Source organism: Zonotrichia albicollis, chromosome 4 (assembly GCF_047830755.1).
Source record: "Zonotrichia albicollis isolate bZonAlb1 chromosome 4, bZonAlb1.hap1, whole genome shotgun sequence".
Lineage (NCBI taxonomy): Eukaryota > Metazoa > Chordata > Aves > Passeriformes > Passerellidae > Zonotrichia > Zonotrichia albicollis.
In genome coordinates this window covers 41,219,596-41,239,495 of record NC_133822.1, presented here as the reverse complement: position 1 = coordinate 41,239,495, position 19,900 = coordinate 41,219,596, and the positions used below count along the sequence as shown (strand labels likewise).

At 35.7% G+C, this 19,900-nt stretch overlaps 1 protein-coding gene across 2 annotated transcripts; it reads right to left on the bottom strand.

Moving 5' to 3' along the window:
* Positions 1-2,424: 2,424 nt before the first annotated feature.
* Positions 2,425-12,252, bottom strand: KERA (keratocan). Of its 2 annotated transcripts, none has more exons than XM_014271110.3 (3): positions 11,900-12,103; positions 9,664-10,558; positions 2,425-5,112 (listed from the first exon to the last, which is right to left on the bottom strand). In XM_014271110.3, exons 2-3 carry the CDS (start codon positions 10,547-10,549, stop codon positions 4,940-4,942), a joined length of 1,059 nt encoding a protein of 352 aa, XP_014126585.1. In that variant the 5' UTR covers positions 10,550-10,558; positions 11,900-12,103; the 3' UTR covers positions 2,425-4,939. The 2 variants fall into 2 exon arrangements, with proteins under 2 accessions (XP_014126585.1, XP_026652601.1); XM_026796800.2 differs by lacking the exon at positions 11,900-12,103 and adding an exon at positions 12,115-12,252 and having other exon boundaries at positions 2,426-5,112.
* Positions 12,253-19,900: the final 7,648 nt, after the last annotated feature.

Here is a 19,900-nt window from a genome sequence, read left to right as displayed (position 1 = left end):
TGCTGCATGGACATCCTAGAAACAAGAATATTAAGTAAGAAACATGAACATTATTATTTTTTTCCTTTCCTTTCCTCTGGTTGAAAATATTTGTTTGTTTTTTTTTTTTTCTGAATCCACTAAGATTTCATAAGAATGGTCATAAACCATTATAATGAATAAAAATTATTGGAAAAAGACTACATTGACTGAGAGCTGCTGAGTCCAAATGTCACTTTCATTGCCCCAGTCCCTAATTAAGAACAGTTTTTCTTTGTGGAAGATGTGATTCTAGCTTCTTCATAAATTTTCCTACAAAAAGAGAGTAGGGAGACACAGTCTTGGAAATAGATTTTCAGATATACTCTACCTACAAGGCAGCACCAGCCTGGGTCAGCACAGATTCATGGTGGGAGATGTGAGCACTGTGAGCAGTGGGGCTGTTCTGCTGCCATGGCTGTGAGCAGTCAGGGCAACCCTTTCCCTAGGGAATTCCAAATGGAGCTGAAGTACCAGGAAAGGGCAGGATATCATGACAAACATTAACACCACATGCATAATGATGCCTAAGCTAAAAAACACAGAAGAAATTAAATAAAACTGATGGGCAGATAGTTTGGTCAAATAGATGTAGAATCATAAAGTGATTGAGATTGGAACAGGTCTTTAGGATCATCTAATTCCAAGAGCTCTGTCATAGGCATGGAACCTTCCACTACACCAGGTTGCTTAGGGCCTCATCCAACATGGCCTTGAACACTTCCAAGCATAGGGCACGTACAACTTCTCTGAAGCCTTCTCTTCTGCAGGCTGAATAGCCACAGCCCTCTCTGCCTTCACAGGAGAGGTGTTCCAGCCTTCTGATCAACTTACTGACATCCCTCTGGACTCATCCCACTGCTACTGAAATCAAGACAAAACCAGTAAGAAGAATATACAGGCTGTTGGCAGCAGAGCAGGGAGTATAAGAAAAAACTGTTTTGGGAAAGATTTTTAATTCATTAAAGTGTAGATTTGCTAACACTAGCACTGCTAGAGCAAGCACAGGGCTTAGAAACAGTATCATTTCCACTAATGGGTGAGATAGTAAGTTAGCTGGGGCAGAACATGATGTGAATTGTGGATATGATTTCATGCACTTGACCTGAAGTGGTTATTGCTATTCCTGAGTATCACTACACACACAATATGGTGCCTTATAGAGCCTCTCATGTTTAAATGGGCAAGCAAGTCTTGGGAAAAAAATGCAGTTATGGAAGCCACTTTCAGTCAAGAGAAAGACATTAACTTGCTGACTTTAACAGCACCAAGGATTCTCAGCCATGCTTGGCAGAAGATATTAGCTCTTTAACAATCAAAACAGAAATGTAGATGTTACAGTAACCTGATTCCCAGTAGGTAATTAAAATAGCTGCAATTTGATATCAGCAAATAGTTTTTCTAGGCTGGAAAAGTGAACAACAACTACTTGTAGCAAACATTGGAAACCATTTGGGTGCAGCAAGGGTCGCTGGAAATCCCTCCAATGACACACGATATGTGCTGGAGTTAGTAGTTGCAAAAATGCATATTATTTTTCTAGTTGTCTTCTGAATTTTTACCTCAGTGTTTGTGTTGAGTTGTCACGCAGGCTGCTGTGGTCACTGGCATCTATGCATGATTTTTATGGTGGTGTTTTTCCCTCAGAATGTTGAAGAATAGTAGTAGCACACTGGACTCTTGAGAAAGAAACAGAAAATGCCAGAGAACAGTATGGACCATGGAGAATCACACATGTGGCTAAATTTTTAACTATGCTGGCAGCATCTGAAAAGGACTTTTCTTCCTGCAGAGCCAGCTGTGTTAGAAAACCCCACAGCCTTTTGATAGATCCAGCATTCCAGCCTCCAGTCTTGCTGGCAGACATGGCAGAAACATCTGGGTATTTTTCAGTTCCTGAGTCTCTCACTTTGCTTTAATACTTTTCTTTACAGGGCAACTGTCTGTACCCTGGCTGTGGTGATAACACATCTGTGTTAACAACCTTAATTTCAAAATTACCTAATATGTAAAATGGATTTCTGCAAAAAGCACTGATGTTTGTGGTTTGATTAGTGATGGACCATGGCTGCAGTATGCTTATGGTGACCTTTTTACATTGTATTACTGGGTCTCAATATTAGCAAAAAGACAATGGGTTTTACATATTCCTTTATAGTCTTCTGGCACAATGAATGAACTGACTGTGTAGTGGCTGAAAGCCTACATTGTTTAGTACCACACAATAATGCAATTTAGGCCTGCTATTGTAGTCTGAAAGGAAATTTCACCAACTTTCCCAGGACATTTAAGAATATGAAAACTATTGCAAATGGCCACATACATGCAGTAAAGAAGCTTAACCCCCAATCAGCATTGATTTATTTTGTGAAGGTCACTGCAGCAACATAACTGTTTGTTATTCTGCTTCATAGAGCTGGCTCTGGGAGAGAGCATCAAGATGGAACAAATTAGCCTAAGTGGGAATACTTAAGATTTTCTCTTTATTAAGTAATTCCCAGACACGGAATCAGTGCATTGCACCCAAGGTGTAGAATATAGAGCACTGGGCTGCAGCAGCCCTTCAGCCCAACAGCATATATCCAAGGATGTATCATGAATTTTCACTTCATTCAGATTAACTGAGATTTGACAGAAAGAAATCTTGAGCATCAATCTGCATGTGTTCTAGAATTGTTACACAGGATAGTACTGGCTTTTGAAGGACTGATTTATAAGAATTTCCACATTACACTGCATTGGAAAAATAGCAATACAGCTGGTGAAAATAACTGTTAAAATTTATTTCATCACATCTTGTGCTCTTGATTCCATCACATAATGCCCCTATCCAGCAAATGGAATACCTTGATGCTCTAGTATCCCTTTATGATTTTACATATCAATCTTTGACATATTTAAGCTTAACATTTCTTTGGGAAGGTTTAGTTTTTTCTTCAATGTGTATATGGTACCTAAAAGGGTAATTTTTTACTGGATCTTCAAGATCCTTTCTGTACAATTAGAACTGTATATAAGATTAATAAGTGCATATATGCCTGCGAATATTCACTTTGAAGTCCCTGTGTTTGTTCTTTGTTTTAAGTAGAAATTAATTTCCAAGTACAAGAATATAATTATTTTTATAATTTAATTAGTAGTATTGTCACATAATTATTTTTCCAAAAATAAATTACTATGCTATTATTGAGTAAAGAACATAACTAAACATGCATACATATTGTAAAGACTTTTTAAATCTGTATTTTTTCATATAGGGCGAACACAGATGTACAGAAAATACTTTTGTTAGAAGGGCAGGAGTTTCTCAGCAATGACATAAAAAGAACAGCAAAACTAAATGGTTTAATGATCAGATTTCTGAGTGGGTTATTCCTATTCTGGGTTTCTATACTATGTTATTTCCACAAGTTCTCTGGATCAGAATAAGGCCTGACTTTCCAATAAAAAGTATTGATTGTCAGAAATTACAGTTCTCAACACTTTCAAAAATCTACTTTCAAGAAAATACAGCAAAGCAAAATTATACCATGTGCATAGTCTTTAAGTGCTTGCTACTGAGGCCAGTCTTAAAACATTGACAATAGATGCAACTAATTGCTTCCATCTAGAAATGCAAGAAGACTAAAACAATGACTGATGGATAGTCTGTTGTGCTGGCTAGCAGAAATAAGAAAGTCATACTCTGTCAATGAATAGTTGACTCTAATATTCAAGTCATTTATTGAAAGCCAATATAATAAAATAGAAAAAAAAATCAACTAGATTTGATAAAATTAGACATATTTCATTAAAAGTTACCTTTTGATATCTCCCTTGTTAGTGAATTGTTAATTTATTGTGTTCTAATAATCTGGACTTCTCTAAAATCCAGAATTATTGTGAGCATGTGTGTGAGTTAGCAGATAGCTGAATATTGCTCTGAATTGAATGTATTTGCTTAAATTATATAGTCCCTATGCAAGTGCTTTCCTAGTTCAGCAAATAATTGGGAGGAGATGTATCTCTGAATTTCTTAATTTTCTTTTCATCACCATTGGATTAACTAGCCATTCAAATTTTTATGAAGTACCTAGTCCATGAAATATATAATCATTCCTATTCTTGGTTGTATCTCTCTGCAAACTAAAATTAACCAGATATTCAGTGATGATTCCAAAGCTGCAGAAAGAAATGGTGTCAAGACTAGAAATAGAATAAAATAGCAGAAAACTGGTACTTTGAGAGAACAAGATTACATCTCATGTTCTCTTTTCCCTGGATTTGTGTTGGATCAGTTTATTCCAGTTCTGAAATTCACTGAATGAGTCCCTACAATTATATATATTCAGCTTGCTGCTTTGGATGCTAAGCCTCATGTATTTTTCACCTTAAAAGTATTACTCTTCAAAGGATGACAGCAATTTATGGGTTATTTGCATGTTAAGTGGTTGTTCACCACAAGTCACTATCTGAAATGTCAGTGGCAGTTTTGATAACTAGTAATCATGCAGCTCATGATTTCATTAGCATAAGTATTTGGCCAAGTGCACCCAAATTCATTGTGTTAGTTACTATATAACAAAATGAAGACACCTAACTTGTCTATAGGAATTATGTTAGCAGGGTAGGCATTGTCACATTTGACAAGAAAGATGGAGTAAGTCACGATTTTCTTTGGAATATTTGGGATCTGACACCAATGATTTTTCAATATATTCATGTTATGAATTTATAGGATAAGGTGTTAAGCACATGTTTCAGGTCCATACAAAATCCCTTCTGAAAGAACAGCCTTTTCAGTTGTAGAAAACATACAAGCAAAGAAAAAAATTAAAGTCAAATAAAGCTGTTACTTCTTGATTTGGGTTAGAACAAGTTTCATTCCAGCAAAACTTGTATCTTAGCACTCTCACGGTACAAGAGTGACACTGCAATATCTTTATATGACAACAGCTTGAAGTAGTCGGAAACAAATCATGATGTCCAGTGGGATTGGAGGCTGAATTTCATTTCCATCCAGACGAAGGTATCGGAGACGAGGGATGTTGCCATAATAACCGTAATCTTCTTCTAGGGCAATGGAAACTGGGCACATCTGAGTACCATTGACACCTGAAAGTGTAGATCAACATGTTAGGTTATTTCCATGGGAAAAGTTTGTGAAGATAAAATTCACCAGGGACACAAATAAAGTAAACTTCCACTGATGTTAGCATGGAAAACTGTTGCTTTTGTTTCCATTTAAATGTTTTTTGATTGAAAACAAGCAATATAATGTGATCTGGATCAGTGAATTACATATTTGCTGTGGTGCATTGATGAAAAAAGGCCATTACATGCATAATTTATCCTTGGACAAATGGGATACTAAGTTATACAACTACATGGTAAGGATTGAGAAATAGCTCTTTACATTCTGAGTAAGCAAGGCAAGATTACTTCTGAGGGGTTTTGAACATCTTATTTCAGTGACAGTGCATTAATTTTAGGCTGATAATATTCCCTAATGAAGATGTTGCATTCAAAACAATAGCAGTATTGAATCAAAGGAACTTTTTGCATAGTGTTTTTAATTTTTAACATCTGTTCTTTTCTATTCTCTGACATTATTAAGTGGATTTGGTTCTAATTGCAAGACTATAACTTGTGCAATGAGGTATTTTTCTTCCTAATCTGAAAGCTAACAACTCCTCAAAATTCTACCTCCATCATGCATAATTTGTTTCTGTACAGATAAAATTTGAAACCATGGCTTCAATCATTACCCATATTCTGAAGTATTGAGTTGCTTGGGCTTTTTATCTCCTCTAGGTTACCTCTGCATTGTCACTTGGCTAAAATACTTGTTATATTTTGTTTTTAGTTGTTAAATAATCAGGCAGCTTCAAAATAGCCTCTAGAAAACACTGAAGTGTTGTTTGTTTATCAGAGATGTCAAATTCCTTCAACCAAATTATGATATTCTTTGATTGATCTAACTGCTTGAAGATCTTGGCCCCAGACTAACTGAAAGAAAAAAAACAAACTGGAGAACGTATATATAACAGATTTTTTAAACAAATTTCTTTACTAACAAAGAGATAGGAAAAAAATTCTTCCTTTATATTTAGTAATGATGCCATGCACAAATATTCTGACTACAATCTCCAAAATCAGAGAAATGTTATGAAGTAAAAATAACATAACTTTTTTAAACTTTCTTTCCCATAACTTTTTTTTTTTTTTCCCTCCACTCTATTTTGAAAAACTGCCCAGACATTTGCAACATCTTGGAAGTGGACTCTGTCTTTGTCATGGAAACTAGATAAATACATCCAGTTGGCCAAGGCCCGAAGCTTTTGTTATATCCATGATAGCAAATTGTGGTTGTTTATCTTGTGAAATTTGATTAATGTTGGCAAAGCTTTTGGTATTTTTGGAAGAAACAAGCTGCAGCTTATCTTTATGTGTGAATTTACAACACAGAAACCTTAAGAATGTTCATTAAGAAGGCAGCTATTTTAAGTTTTGGGTGAATCAACACTATCTAGCAGAAAATATCTGCTTTGTTTGATCAGCACTACTGTTCATAGAGACAAGATGGCTTCAAGTGTATCCTAAATATCTGTCTTCTCTGACTAAAAACTATCTCACTGCACTCATTTTCACTGAGTTAATTACTTCAGGCTTGAAGTGAGGCAGCAGTTATCTAACCACAGGCCACCTAGGAAGAAGTTATTTCCTGATGATGTGTGGTATGAACTGGTTTGGGTTTTATTGTTCTCTTCCCATAAACAGTAAATCCTACCCAAACTATCAAGGGAGTAAAAGCTTCTCTATTTTTTTCTCTTTTTCAATACTCTTCATGGATATATGGCTTAATTTTGTTTAAGTAGGAGGAAGAGGTTGTTCCTTCCAGAGGTACAATTCACCTTGCCATGATCCATGTAGAAGTTGTGTCAGCCTAAGTAAACCATTTAGACTCTGTATAAATTCAGAGAGAGATGAACACTTCCAAAAGGGGACTGACAGTTCCTTTAGATGGGATGATTTTCCCTATACAATTGTGTGTCCCTTTCCATGGAGTAGGAGGTCTGTATGACTACCGCAAATTAGATTAAAAAATATAGGATAGTTCATTCAAAGAAGATGAATTCCACCACTTGTTAACAGAATTGTTATGTCCTTGAATATTTAAACATGAAACCTAGAGCTGCTGTACGGGAAAACTGCCAAAGTTCTCATTAATGGCTAATGCTGTATGTCTGCTGAAGAAATGCAGATCTTTTCCCAGTAAAACTTACAGTTTGGGAAAAAATTTTAGATACATGGCCCAGGGATTTCTCTCTTTCTCTAAATGTGGTATAATATTAGCTAACAGTATCTATTTTGTCCTCCTGGTGTTCTTCCAGGGGAACTTACTGTTTACTCCCTTTCATTTGTCCTTTGATAGCACTGTAATAATACCACCTGCTGACCCTTACTCCCTTGTTACATCCTTTCATACCTTCTCTTTGCTTACTTTAACATTCTCTTTTCCATTATTTAAAAATTCCCCAGAGCCTCACAAGTGTATGTCTCAGGTAAATATGTGGGCATGTGTGTTTTAAAATGCCATAGATCAAATGTGTTACAAATCTGTTGGAGCCATAATTATTTTTGGATTTATTTTGATTTTACTTCCAAAACTGGGGTTTTTTTCCCTCTGTGTACTGCGATCCTTAGGGAAGTGATTGTAGGTGAAATTCTTGTTCCACTGAGACATATTATGAGACTATCATTGGCTTTCCTGGGCTTCAGAAGAAGACCTTGTATCTTCATAAATGGTCTCTGGAGAAATAAGGCCGTGCACTTATATGAGGAATTGATATTACAAAATAGCATATAATAAAACATGGTCAAATGGTATTTACATAGAAATGCTGATGTCTGAACTCTTGCAATTACAACAGTGTTACTATGATTCACCAAGAGATAATTAAGCAGTGATTTGAAGGAATACCTGAGAATTAATGTTATAAAAGGGGCTCATACTGCACACATAAAATAAACCTTCAGCAGGACTCTTTTGTGAAGGAACCAGATCAGGATTTTACAGCTATTTTTTCTTTCAAGACTTTCACATTGATTATTTTAAAATAGTGTCTGATTGGGGTTTAAGAAGATGAAACCAACCTGCAGAATTAGTGTCAGCTCTTACTACTCTGGCCTGATGGAATTACATTCCTTGTTTGCCATCCTAAAGGCCCTTTAAGATATTATCTATCAGAGCAAAGTCTCATGGAGACTATGTCACTGTCCTTTACTTTTTGAACAATTATTCTATGTGGCAAAATATCCTTGCATGATACCCAAGTTTCATTTAAGGCATCAGATTGCAACTATTTTCTATTCAGTTACTAATAATTCCCTTCTTTTTTTTCTTTTTTTGGCTAAAGTCAGCCACAAGCCAACTTGTGCTTAAGTTGACAATGACTTGAAAAGTGGTAAAGGCACTAAGGAATACAAGATTTGTATTCCTGCATCATGATTCAGTTCACAGGTTATGTGTCATTGGAACATAAGATTTGATTTTGTACATACTACAAAATTTAATTTTCATTGTCTTAAGCTTTGTCAAACTTTTTCAGGGAAGGAAGAGGACTGGACAGTTCTTTAAATACTACCTAGGCACAAAACTGTTCTTAAACTGGACAGGCTACATTCCATTGATTTCAATTTTGTGTCCACTTGAAGTGAGAGAATAAAGTCTGCACCTGAGGCCTTACATTGAAGCAATTAAAATAAATCTCTTAGTAACCAGGGGGCAATGAAATATGTTCAGAAACAACATATGTCATAAACTTTAACTCTAATTAACAGATAGAATTCTTGCAGGCCACTAAAATATGTGCCTGTTATACACTTTTAAAATTTATTTATATGATTTTACATTTTTATTTTGCCAAATGCAATGAATAAATATAAATTATCAAGAAGTATCTTCATTTCATAGATCCTTGTTTTGTGCAAAAGCCAAACCATTATTTTTAGAATATTTTTGGACTACAGTGGCACAAAAAAGTGGTAAAGGACCATGTATTCAATTAAATCATCATGATGAGAAGATAAATATAGAAACTTGGCTTCCTTCTGTGCAGTGGTGAATAAAAAGTCATCATTTTTATTTTGACTTTTGGCATGAAATGAAGTACTTACTGATTAGATACTTTCATTATATAGAGTATGTAATATCCCTAGCTACCACACCCCCTCTATACCTGGATGAATTTGGAAACAGTCCTGGAAATGAATCTTAAAACCAGAAGGCTTCTGTTGCCTTGGGTACAAAACCTTGTCTCATTTACACAAAATGGAAAAACTTTGAGAACATAAATCTTAATAGAACATATATGCTGTAAAATCCATAAAACACAAAAACATTTTGCTCAGAGAGGTGGTGGATGCCCAACGCCTGGCAAATTTCAAGGTCAGGCTGGACAGGGCTCTGAGAAACCTCATCAAATGTCCCTGCTTATTGCAGGAAGGTTGGAATAAAGGGACCTCTATAAGTCCCTTCCTTCCCAAAATATTCAATGATTCTATGATTTTAATCACTTTATTTCAAAGACCATTTCTACTGTGAAGTAGACATTTAAAATGGAGATGGTTTTGAATGGTTTCACACTGGTAATACACACTTACTTTTGATTTTGTTGTGATCAAGATGAAGGTGCTCAAGATGAGCATTGATTGGTGGAATTTTAGTGAGCTGATTGTGAGACAGCTGTAGGTCTAGAATAGATGAAACATTAAACCCATTTGGAGGGATACCATCATCAGATAGTTTATTGTAGTTCAGCCTAAGGAAAGTCACTTTGGGTATTGCACTGAAGTAGTTTTCTGGTATGACCTCGATGGAGTTGTTGTCCAAAAAGAGCTGCAGTGTATTAGCTGGAATGCTTAAAGGCATTTTCTTGAGTGAATTTTTTGCGATGTTGAGCTGCATGAGGTTGTTGAGTCCTTGGAAGGTGTCACTTTGAAGAGCGCTGTCCAACAAACTGTTCTGGTGCAGGTCTAACATAGTAAGGTTTTCCAAGTGGCTGAAGACTCCTTCTGGGATTTTAGAGATTTTGTTTCTAGCTAGTCTTAGCTGTTCCAGACCCACTGGTAATGGAGCAGGAACCTCTTCCAACTCATTATCTTCAAGGAATAAGTAAAGCAGCCTTTTCAGCTTGCTCAGCACACCATTCTCAATCCCACTGTTTGTGATCTTATTCTTGTTCAGATTTATCCATCTCAGATGAGTGGCATTCGCAAAAGGCTTCTCTGAAATGGTTTCAATTTGATTGTTTTGAAGATAGAGGTACCAAATTCTGGCTGGAATTGGAGGTATTTCTTTAAGCCCTTTGTTATCACAGTATAATGCATTGGGGAAACTAGGAGGACAAAAGCACTCCTGTGGACACTCAGAAGTATAGTGAGACCAGTGGCCAGGATCCAGATCATCATAAACTTGTCTCACAGTTCGAGTCCACACAGAATTGACCAAGAATAAGAGCAAAAGGCTTGTATAGACTTTCAAAATCATGGTGTTTGCCTTGGAAGGGGAAAAAACAATTAGCTATTTCTCAATAAAACTCCCTAGTAGCATACTAGATTAACAATACAATTTTGCATATAAAACAATATTTCCCTTATAAACAGCCAAATTCTTCCCTCTAGGGTGGTATCCATGGCCTGTTAAGGGAAAACTGAAAAGTAATATAAAAGTTATAAACAATTCTGTGCTATATAGTGATAAACATATCCCTGATTCAGCTTAGACTCCACATTGGCTACCAGTTTGACTGATGTTCATGCAAGTATCATTTCAAAAAATATGAAAATATGGATAACTTTTGGATAATAAATCAGTACCTCTTTTACATTTGTGTAAGTTTTCCTGTACAGCCCTACAATCTACATTATATAATGGTTAATTTTCAGAAAAGACATTATTACCATGATGATATAAATACTATAGTACTCAGTGTTCCTCCTTTTAAAATTAATCATCCCCTCTTTTCTGTTTTTGCTCTCTCTTGAATTATAATGACATCTGGATCGGATTTTCCAGGATCTTTTGTCTTCATTTAAAAGTAGAAGATCAAATAGTGTTTTAACAGCTGTTTGTTGGGCATGTTCTTAAAAGCTTGGAGGGAATATGTTTGACTAATCCATTCCCCTCCTCACTCACTCTCTCATATCCAAAGTTACAAATTTCCTTCCCTAAAGCAAACATACAAAACAAATGCCTAAATGACACAAAAAAGAAACCTTAATCAAATTATATCCACAATAAGTAAATCCTGACCTAACTGTTCACATAGCTTTATGCATATTTTAACTATTTTTCCTACTTAATGATATGCTTTTTTTAGCCTCTTCCACAATTATAATTATGAACAAAATTATCACTGATAATTTACTCAGAAAGGAAATATTTGTGTAGCACAAAAACAGTGCCTTACAAACTCTGTTATCTTGCTCACTGGCTCATGAAGATTAACAAGCATTTTGCAATGTAGAATCAAAAGACTGATAGCTGAAATTTCTGGTCAAATTAGGAGGTTAGCTGTGACAAAAATAGTATTTAAATAAAAATAAATTCTCTCATAGGATTAATGCATCAGTAAGGTTAAGAGCTCAGTTCAGTTGCTGCATATGATATGTAGTAATTTAATAGTTTTCAACATTGTTATTAGCAGTAACAAGTGCAGAATCCTGTACCTTTTCCAGCCCCAGAAACTGCTATCTGGAAGCATTCCAAAGAAAGGGACAAATAAAGAATTTTTAAAGAATAACATTTCTATTTCACACAGTGAATTTGCAACCTTCTTACTCTGTAAATATTCATAACTGTAATAGCACTTTAAAAAAGAAATATAAAGCAATTTACCTTGTTAGTCAAATTCCTGGAGCTATCTGAAGCCAGTTAGAAATCTCTGTAAATTCACCGCTTTTGGCTGCTAACCCCTGTGTTTGTTTCCTGTCCTCCTAAGAATTAGCAGCACATAAAACTGGAAGTACATACTAGTATTCCCAGATGTATTTCCATGCACACCTTATTAGCTATTGCTTCTAGTTTGACATTGTTTCAGAGTTTGGGCTTACCTCAGCTTTCTTGGATCTTCTTCTCTTTCTATTGGTCCCTGTTGTTAGACTGTAATAGCTTGAGTCAGGCTACAAGCCGTGTTCTAGGAATACAGCCTCATATATACGCATCAGTGCTTACAGCTTTTAACCCCTGAAACAGCTCAGGCACCTCAGCACCTAGGCAGGGAAAGAAGGAAAGCCTGGCCTTAATATCAACCAGCCACTGAGCTGAAGGCATTTGATTTTTTTCGTTCTATCAGATGAGGGGAGCTGGACTAGATGAAACAGGTAGCCCAAACTGTGCATTTATTCAAGATTTTTGTTAGAAAATACTTTACACGCAGAGCTGACTTACATCATAACTCATTCTCATAATACCTGACTTGGCCACAAAGGATTAAAACCAGTGCCATCTGTTTCTACAGAAATATTTTATTTGATTTTTATTAAATGCAGATGCTGTCATGCCATTTAAAGACAAAATTCTTGATTAGGAGAAGAGAGCAAATGCATTTGCTAATAATTTTTTAATATTTTCAGTTCTTTAAAAATTAAATCCTACCTTTTCCTTTTTGTTCAGAGAGATATTTACATGTATTTCTACGAAGTTATAATATTCCTCTGTGTCTCTTGCAATTTTCTTTCATCATTGATCTAAAGCAAAATTTTTGCAGCCAACTTGCTCTCCAAAGATAGAGACATATTTCTCACATTAAGTATTTTGGAAGATTTCTGTTTTCCTTTTTAGTCCAAACTTAAAGTAACAACTTCATATCAGAGAAACTATTCATGTTCAAAGCCAGAACAATGACATAAATATTTTAAGGGAAAAGTTAATGGAAAATATTGAAAACATATAATATATTCTAGTACTTTAAATTATTTATATTAGTTTTAAAACTTACTTGCATAATTATTTTAATTCTGTTTCATCTGTTTGATTTTAACCATTAAACTTATAACAACTTATTTCATAATTTTTGATCTCTTGCTTCTTAAACTCAGAATGTCTCAAAAGAAGTTTAGAAGTAGAAAAGACCAAAGTAGTCAAAAAAGGAAAGCAAAGCTTCAATACATGGGCAGCTTTCACTGATTCAGTAAGGCTAATGTTAAACACACCATAAATTTTTTTCATTAGTTATGTTTATACCCGCATGTTTCTTGTTTATGAAAAAATGCACCCTTACCAACAGTAATTTGTGCATTGTTTATGTGCTTCAAAATAAAACAGGTGCTTAAGTATTTCACTCTACTAGCCCTCCAGGGCCTTCAAGATATCTTAAAGATTATCAGGGATTTCTTACAAAGCAGGTGTAAAACTGATTTCTTCATGCATACTGAATATTTTAATAATTTAAATTTGATTAAATTAATTTACATCTATGTCTTTAACAAAGGTTCTTGTTTTAAGCAGATGTACTAATTATAAGACAAAAGCCATAAAAACACCCAATTTTCATTATGAATGTCACTTTAAATACCTATAACTTAAAATGTTTGAGACTTATACCTCCTGCAGCAGAGCTGGTACCCCACATTAGTGATAAGGATGCTTGTCAGCTGGAGTCCAACCAATGAAGAAGGAGAGGGGCAGAGGCATCACTGTGTGAAATTTAATATAGTTGTATGTCCAATTGTGAACCATTTAAGGAGGCTTCACCATGAAAAGTGCATCTACGATTCTTGTAAACAGCAAGCAGTTGTTCAGTACAAAGCTGCTTTGTTTTTGTGCTAAATCTTCACAGTGTGAAGAGAGAATATGGAGGCCTCTTTGCCACTAAAGAAAGAGCCGAGTCCATCCCAAATGTTGTACTGAAATTGCAAGTCCTCAAGGCAGATATCTGCTGTAACACACTTAAATGCATCTTGCCAGATGTTTACATACAGCAACAACAAAAAAAATTAATTTATCTTTTGCTTCATGGTGGTCTGAATTTACTTTCTATTTTTACCTGCTAATTATGTCCAGATACTCATTATGTTATCACAGAAGTCCCTGGCAAAGGGACTTGCTGTTTACCTTGTGGCAGGCAGTGGTACTATTTTTATGAAATATTGTTCAGCAAGGGGTCACAATCTGCCCTTTGTGGATTTTGAGGCCAGATACTTGGTCCCTATCAAACACATGTTTCCATTCAAAGGAGGAGTCCTTCACTAGGAGAAGAATATACCAAAATATATTTTCTGAGACTTTCTCAATAATGTGAATTTCCATTTCTTCTGATGAAAACAAAGCAGAAAAAAATGACAAGAAATGTCTTCAAAATCAAGAAGCAAGAGTGTTTATGAAAGTCATACGTATTTTCTTACACACTCCCAAAATTTTTTGAAATATCTCTGCAGAGACAATGATTGCCTGGGTGTCTAGGCAGGCTTTGCAGAAAGCCTTCTTCCCATGGAGCCTTCAAGATTATGCACATCTCATGCATTTGTTGTGTTGAGTCCTCTGTCATCTGGTGTAAAATATTTCTTATTTAAAAGTTGCACTTTATGGTGATAAAGTTTTACAGACTAATAAAAGACCGTGGCCAAGATTTTCAAAAATGACTAATGGTTTGGGAGACTTTTTGTTTTGCACATCCAACCTGAGACTCTTTCCAAAACCTTATTTTCAGAAAGAGCTAAGAATTTTGTGTTAATGAGGTAATTTTTAACTTGAGAAGCTGAGTGATCAAAGGCAAATATCAGTGAAACTCAAAGTGCTCCTAAGACCAGGAGCAATCTCTCAAAAAGTAACAGTATGAAATATATTTTCACAACAATAAAAGGAAGTGGAAAAAAATATTACAGTAAAAATACTGTGGATACCCACCCTGAATTTTGGAGATAATTTCTAAGAGATACTGCTGGGTTTGTTCTAGTTTAAGAAAGATGTCTGAAGCTATTACAGGATTTTTACTGCATGTGTCTCCTTTCAATCTACACTGTTAATCAAGAGAATTTGTATAAAAAAGTGAAGAGCATCAACAATTGCAGGGTGTAGTAACACGTCCTTGAGAGAAGTAATGTGCATGCTTGAAGCTAAAACAGCTCACAACCTTGGGAAAGACTAGAAGAGTAAAAAAGACAGACTAGAAAGACCCTTTGGGAGGAGAAATGGACAACTGGGACTGCTGTTTGGAGCTGCTCTGTTTTAGCATCAGAGCTGCTGACAGTGAAAAAATGCATTGCTTTCTTTCAGTAATGGCTGCCATATGTCTCAGATTGAATTTGAAGCAAGGTCTGTTAAGCATCAAGCATGTGTATAGTTCATCACCAGCAAACCCAGGAGTGTACTGCAAGCAGAGCTTGCTCATTAGCCCTGTGCATTGCTCCATTTAGCAAAGGCTGCAACCCAGGGTGCCTCAATTTGGGCAGTACTTTACTTAAAATTGTGTGCCTTGCTCCACAGGACAATCAGTTCATCTGAAACAGGCTCTTGAATTGTCTTCATGGTTACAGGAGAGAAGGTAGTGCTTCAAAAGCTGAAGACAGAAAGTCCAGTTTGTGTATCCTTCATCCTATACTCCTAATGGTAGCTCCAGACACCTTCATGGGGTTGCTGACTTTTACTCAGGCTTCAGTCTACCTCTTTCACTTCTGATAACAGGCATGTAGTGATCTCTCTCTTTCTGCATTGCTGCTCTGAGTTTTACCCAGAGTCAAAAAGACAAAACTTCTATTTCCAAACAGTTCCCTGACCAGCAGACAGTGGTATATCTCAATTAATAATATCAGCTGCTCCTTTTAAAAACTGCCAAAGGTCAGCAAGATCAAAGAGTCTAAAAGAAAGCAGATGACTGAGCCCTTCAGGCTAGCCCAAGGGACACTGCAGACAGATCAAAGGACCAGCCCAGATGTTCCAGACCCTGCTCCTATGGATGTATTTTACTCTACATCATTCCTAGTGAACAAAAGAAATTAAAACAAAACAGACTTAGGAGCAGGAATGCTGCACCTCTACTAGAAGTCTAGAATTACATGCTTAGACCTCGCAGTGGAAGAAATTGCATTTCATATTTAATTAGGCATTTTTTGTGCATATGCAGACAGCTGAAGTATAGGGAGTTTATGTGGGGACCTCTCACTTTAGATCAGAATATATTGGTTAAAGAAACCTTGGGGAACAGTTTGACTGGCTTAATTTGTTAAAAGGAGATGTCACCTGACCTCTTCTTTATATAGGATTTAGGAAAATAAGATTCTATTCTAAAAGTCCAGAAACAAACTTTAGCAGTTTACTTTATGCACAACTTCACTCCCTTATCAAAACTAAAGTGGGAACTGAGTAGCTTAGCTGAAAGTGATCATTGCAGAGCAACACGTTTCAGAAAAGAACAACTATGGAAAAGGGCTCAGCTTTTATGGGAAATGTATTGGACTCCTGCATATGCTTCATTAAATAATTTTTTGGCACTCTGTTCGCTTTCTCTCTGGTTTGAACTCTTTACCACAGTGACACCAAAAAGGTTCCATGATACAGTGCCAAAATCTGGTATTTGTCTTGGCTTGCTAGGTTTACTTTAACTACTATAGAAATGTTACTGTCAATCTCTTACTTTACTTTGTTTTCATGATTTCCACAACTTCAACACTAACAAATCTACCCCACCCTGGGAGTCTATTTTTAAAATGCTAGCTGTATCTCAAATTAAAATATCTAACATGCATTTATCAGTGACACACATATTGAGTTGCTGGGGCAATGTGTAGCTATTTAGATGATTTATATTTTCCAGACAACTAATGGTAAATGAAAATATGAATTAATGATCTGATGCCCATTCTGTAAACCTGCAGAAATTTTGAACCATAGACCATCAATGATTAAATGTTCTGAGATAACATCAGGATAGTGAAAACAAACTGGCTTTACTATCCTTTAATTATATCCTTATCCTTAATTCATGTAAACTTCTGTTTTCTTGCTTCCTCCTATTGTTAAAGAAGTCCAAAATATTTTAATTTGTCTTCATTTTAGATCCCCACAGTAAGACAATAGATTTCAAGAAGTTTAAACTCACACAAAGTTCTGTCCTCTAAAATGAGTGACAAGTGTTGCATAAAAGAGAATGCCCACAACTTAATGAAAAAAACATTTTGTTCCCTTTACAGTAATGATCGGCTACAGTGATATTGCCACATGAGAAATTCAAGGTTCAGGGGCTTTTTTAATATTTAGAGAGAAAAGCCAAATGGCATAAACTATATGAAAACTCAGCTCTTATTTTCCATTAATTGTAGTAATTTTTGCTCTAATTTTTAATTCAGATACTCTTGGGAAATACTGAAATTAAACATTGGACTATGGGATTTTTATTTTCTTAAATTGCGATATCAGTCATCGCTTTCAAGAGCTGGGGTTTCCCAAAGCACTTGAGTTTTCTTCCAGAGTCCCAACTTCAAGCTCAAATCTCACTCACCATGACTACTCCAGTCACTGATTATCCTTTCAGATGGAACACATTGAAACTCAGTCTTTACTGTGTAGATGAAATTCCTCAACACCCAGCACTTTGATGGAAACTGACACCACCTTTTTCTTTGAAGACAGCTCTGGGACACAGCTCCAGGGAGAATTCATCACCCATCCCTGTCCAAGCACCATGCAGTGCTCCACAGCCCTAAAGAATGACCTAAATAACCCTAAATAATCAAAGGGGTGTTCTTCAATGCTACCTGCCCTTTTCTTAGGTTATTCCATGATCTTCATGGCAGCATCTGGGAATCCCTTCTGCATTTTCTGTGTAATACATAGCTCAAGGCTGTGATTTCCATTAGGAACAATACACCTTTCCTTCTTCTGAATTGAGGGTGAGGATAATAATATTGCAGGGGATGGCTCTTCTTATTCAAACTTAAGAACTTAAGAACCTGCACAAAAAAAATAAATTCATTTTTATACACAGGTAATCACAAATTCTTCTTCAAATCAATGAAATCAATGCAGCATTGCACATAGTTTTGAAAACTTGCTGGTCTTACTGCCTATTTTTTTGACAGCAAAATGATGAAATCTAGAAGTGAAGTTCAGGAAACTTTTGTTCATGCAGTTTAGAAACCAGTGTAGTAAGATGGATGGCAAAATCACACAATGTGCTACTGGAAAGATGGTGGAAATAGGAATTTTGAAAGACTTGTTTATCTTCAAGACAGCTTATTATTAAATTGGTTTATAACTTATGAAATTTATAAAGACTTCCAGTACTTTTGTCTGAAATATTTTGCTTGTTTCAATGAAAGTGTTATCATCAACGGAAATATATTTATACAAGTATTATTTAATGGGTTCCAAAGTATCTTCATAGTTGTTTGAATATGTGCTCTGTTCAGGTTGAGCAAATGCCGTGACAGACTTGTATGCATTGCCCCACACTGGGATTCACAGAGCAAAGACAAAACTGCTTTTTTTTTGCACAGTGCAGCAGCTTTTCTCTTCTTCAGAAGTCAGGTGCATTGGACCAAACCCCTTTGTTTCTACACTGTCATATGGAGAACTTAAATAATATTTCTCTTCTCATGTATTTACCTAATTTCTTCACTTCATTCTTAATTAGACTATATTTTCTGCTTTTCTTTAATAATTTCAGAATTAAAAGGTAGCTGTAGCAGAGATGTACCACATAAGAAGGATCACACTTTTAAAAAGAATTTTTTCTACTAATCAAAACTTGTTAGAAGTATTGTATTATTTGATCTCTAGATTAAGAATTCAAATTATGAAAATGAAGACGATTCACCTCTTAAAACAGGTAGAAGAGGGTTCACACACAAAGCACCATGTTTATAGCACTAAAGAGTTGCAATACGTACATTTTAGCCCACAATCACAATCTTATTTTAGAACAGTGTGATAAAAAGTGCCACAGCCTCTAAAGCTGCTTTTCTTTACATAATGAAGTGATAATTTGCCCTGGTACTTGAACCTGACCTTCCTACATTCAAGGTGAGTGTCCCAAAGTACAGCTAGCACTCTTTTCTTTCTCATTTCAACTGATGCTGAACTTTTCAGGCTAAGTAGAAAAGAGAGTTATTTCTGTGTTAAAGCCTTAAGGCCTACCAATTAAGTTCTTTTGCTTATGGATGGAAAGCCTTTTAACCAATATCAGAATGTGAAAAAAATTCATAACCAAAATGTCCTCCATGAGCACTCTGTCCATTAGGATGGTGGCATGTTTGCTCATGCTGTCCCACATGGGAGAGTAAGAAGGAATGGATCTCTGATTTCACTGCCGCTACTCGGTAAATCACAAGTGTTAAGATGGGAGCAGATTGTCACAAGCCAGCAAAAGTATCGAAAGAAAGATTCCACAGTTCCTGCCTAAGGAATCTGTATCCAAATGTCAGCTAAGTTAAGATTTTGTGAGGATCATAGGAATTGGAATTATGGACTGGAACCTGAAACAAGAAATTTTCCATATGAATTTCATGCTAAACTCTTCAGCTGTAGAACTGGTTAGTAAAACTGATATTTTTCCCCATTGGTTACTAGTATTCTTAGAATCACAAATTCACAGAAGTTATAAATAAGTTTGAAGAAACATCTGAAGGTTGTTTAGTTCAGCCACTTTCTAAAACTAAGATTAGCTTCAAAGACAAATCTGTCCCCTTGGGCATTACCCATGCAAGTTATGAAAATTTATGAGAATGTAGAGTATGCAGCCTCCTTGGGCAATGTATGACAGTACTTTATGAACTCACTGGGAAAATTTTTTTGTATGTCCATCTCAAATTTCTCCTTCTGGAACTTTCTCTTTGCCACCATTCCCCTTTACCATGCATCCTGAAACTGGACACTTTTTCTGTATCACTCTTTTAGGCAGTG

What these genes read in the sequence shown, in the direction of transcription:
- KERA (XM_026796800.2), bottom strand. Translation starts at nt 10,549, where the DNA reads ATGATTTTGAAAGTCTATACAAGCCTTTTGCTCTTATTCTTGGTCAAT. An exon ending in TGATCACAACAAAATCAAAA is followed by an intron (nt 5,113 to 9,663) that starts GTAAGTGTGTAT and finishes CTACACTTTCAG; the next exon opens with GTGTCAATGGTACTCAGATG.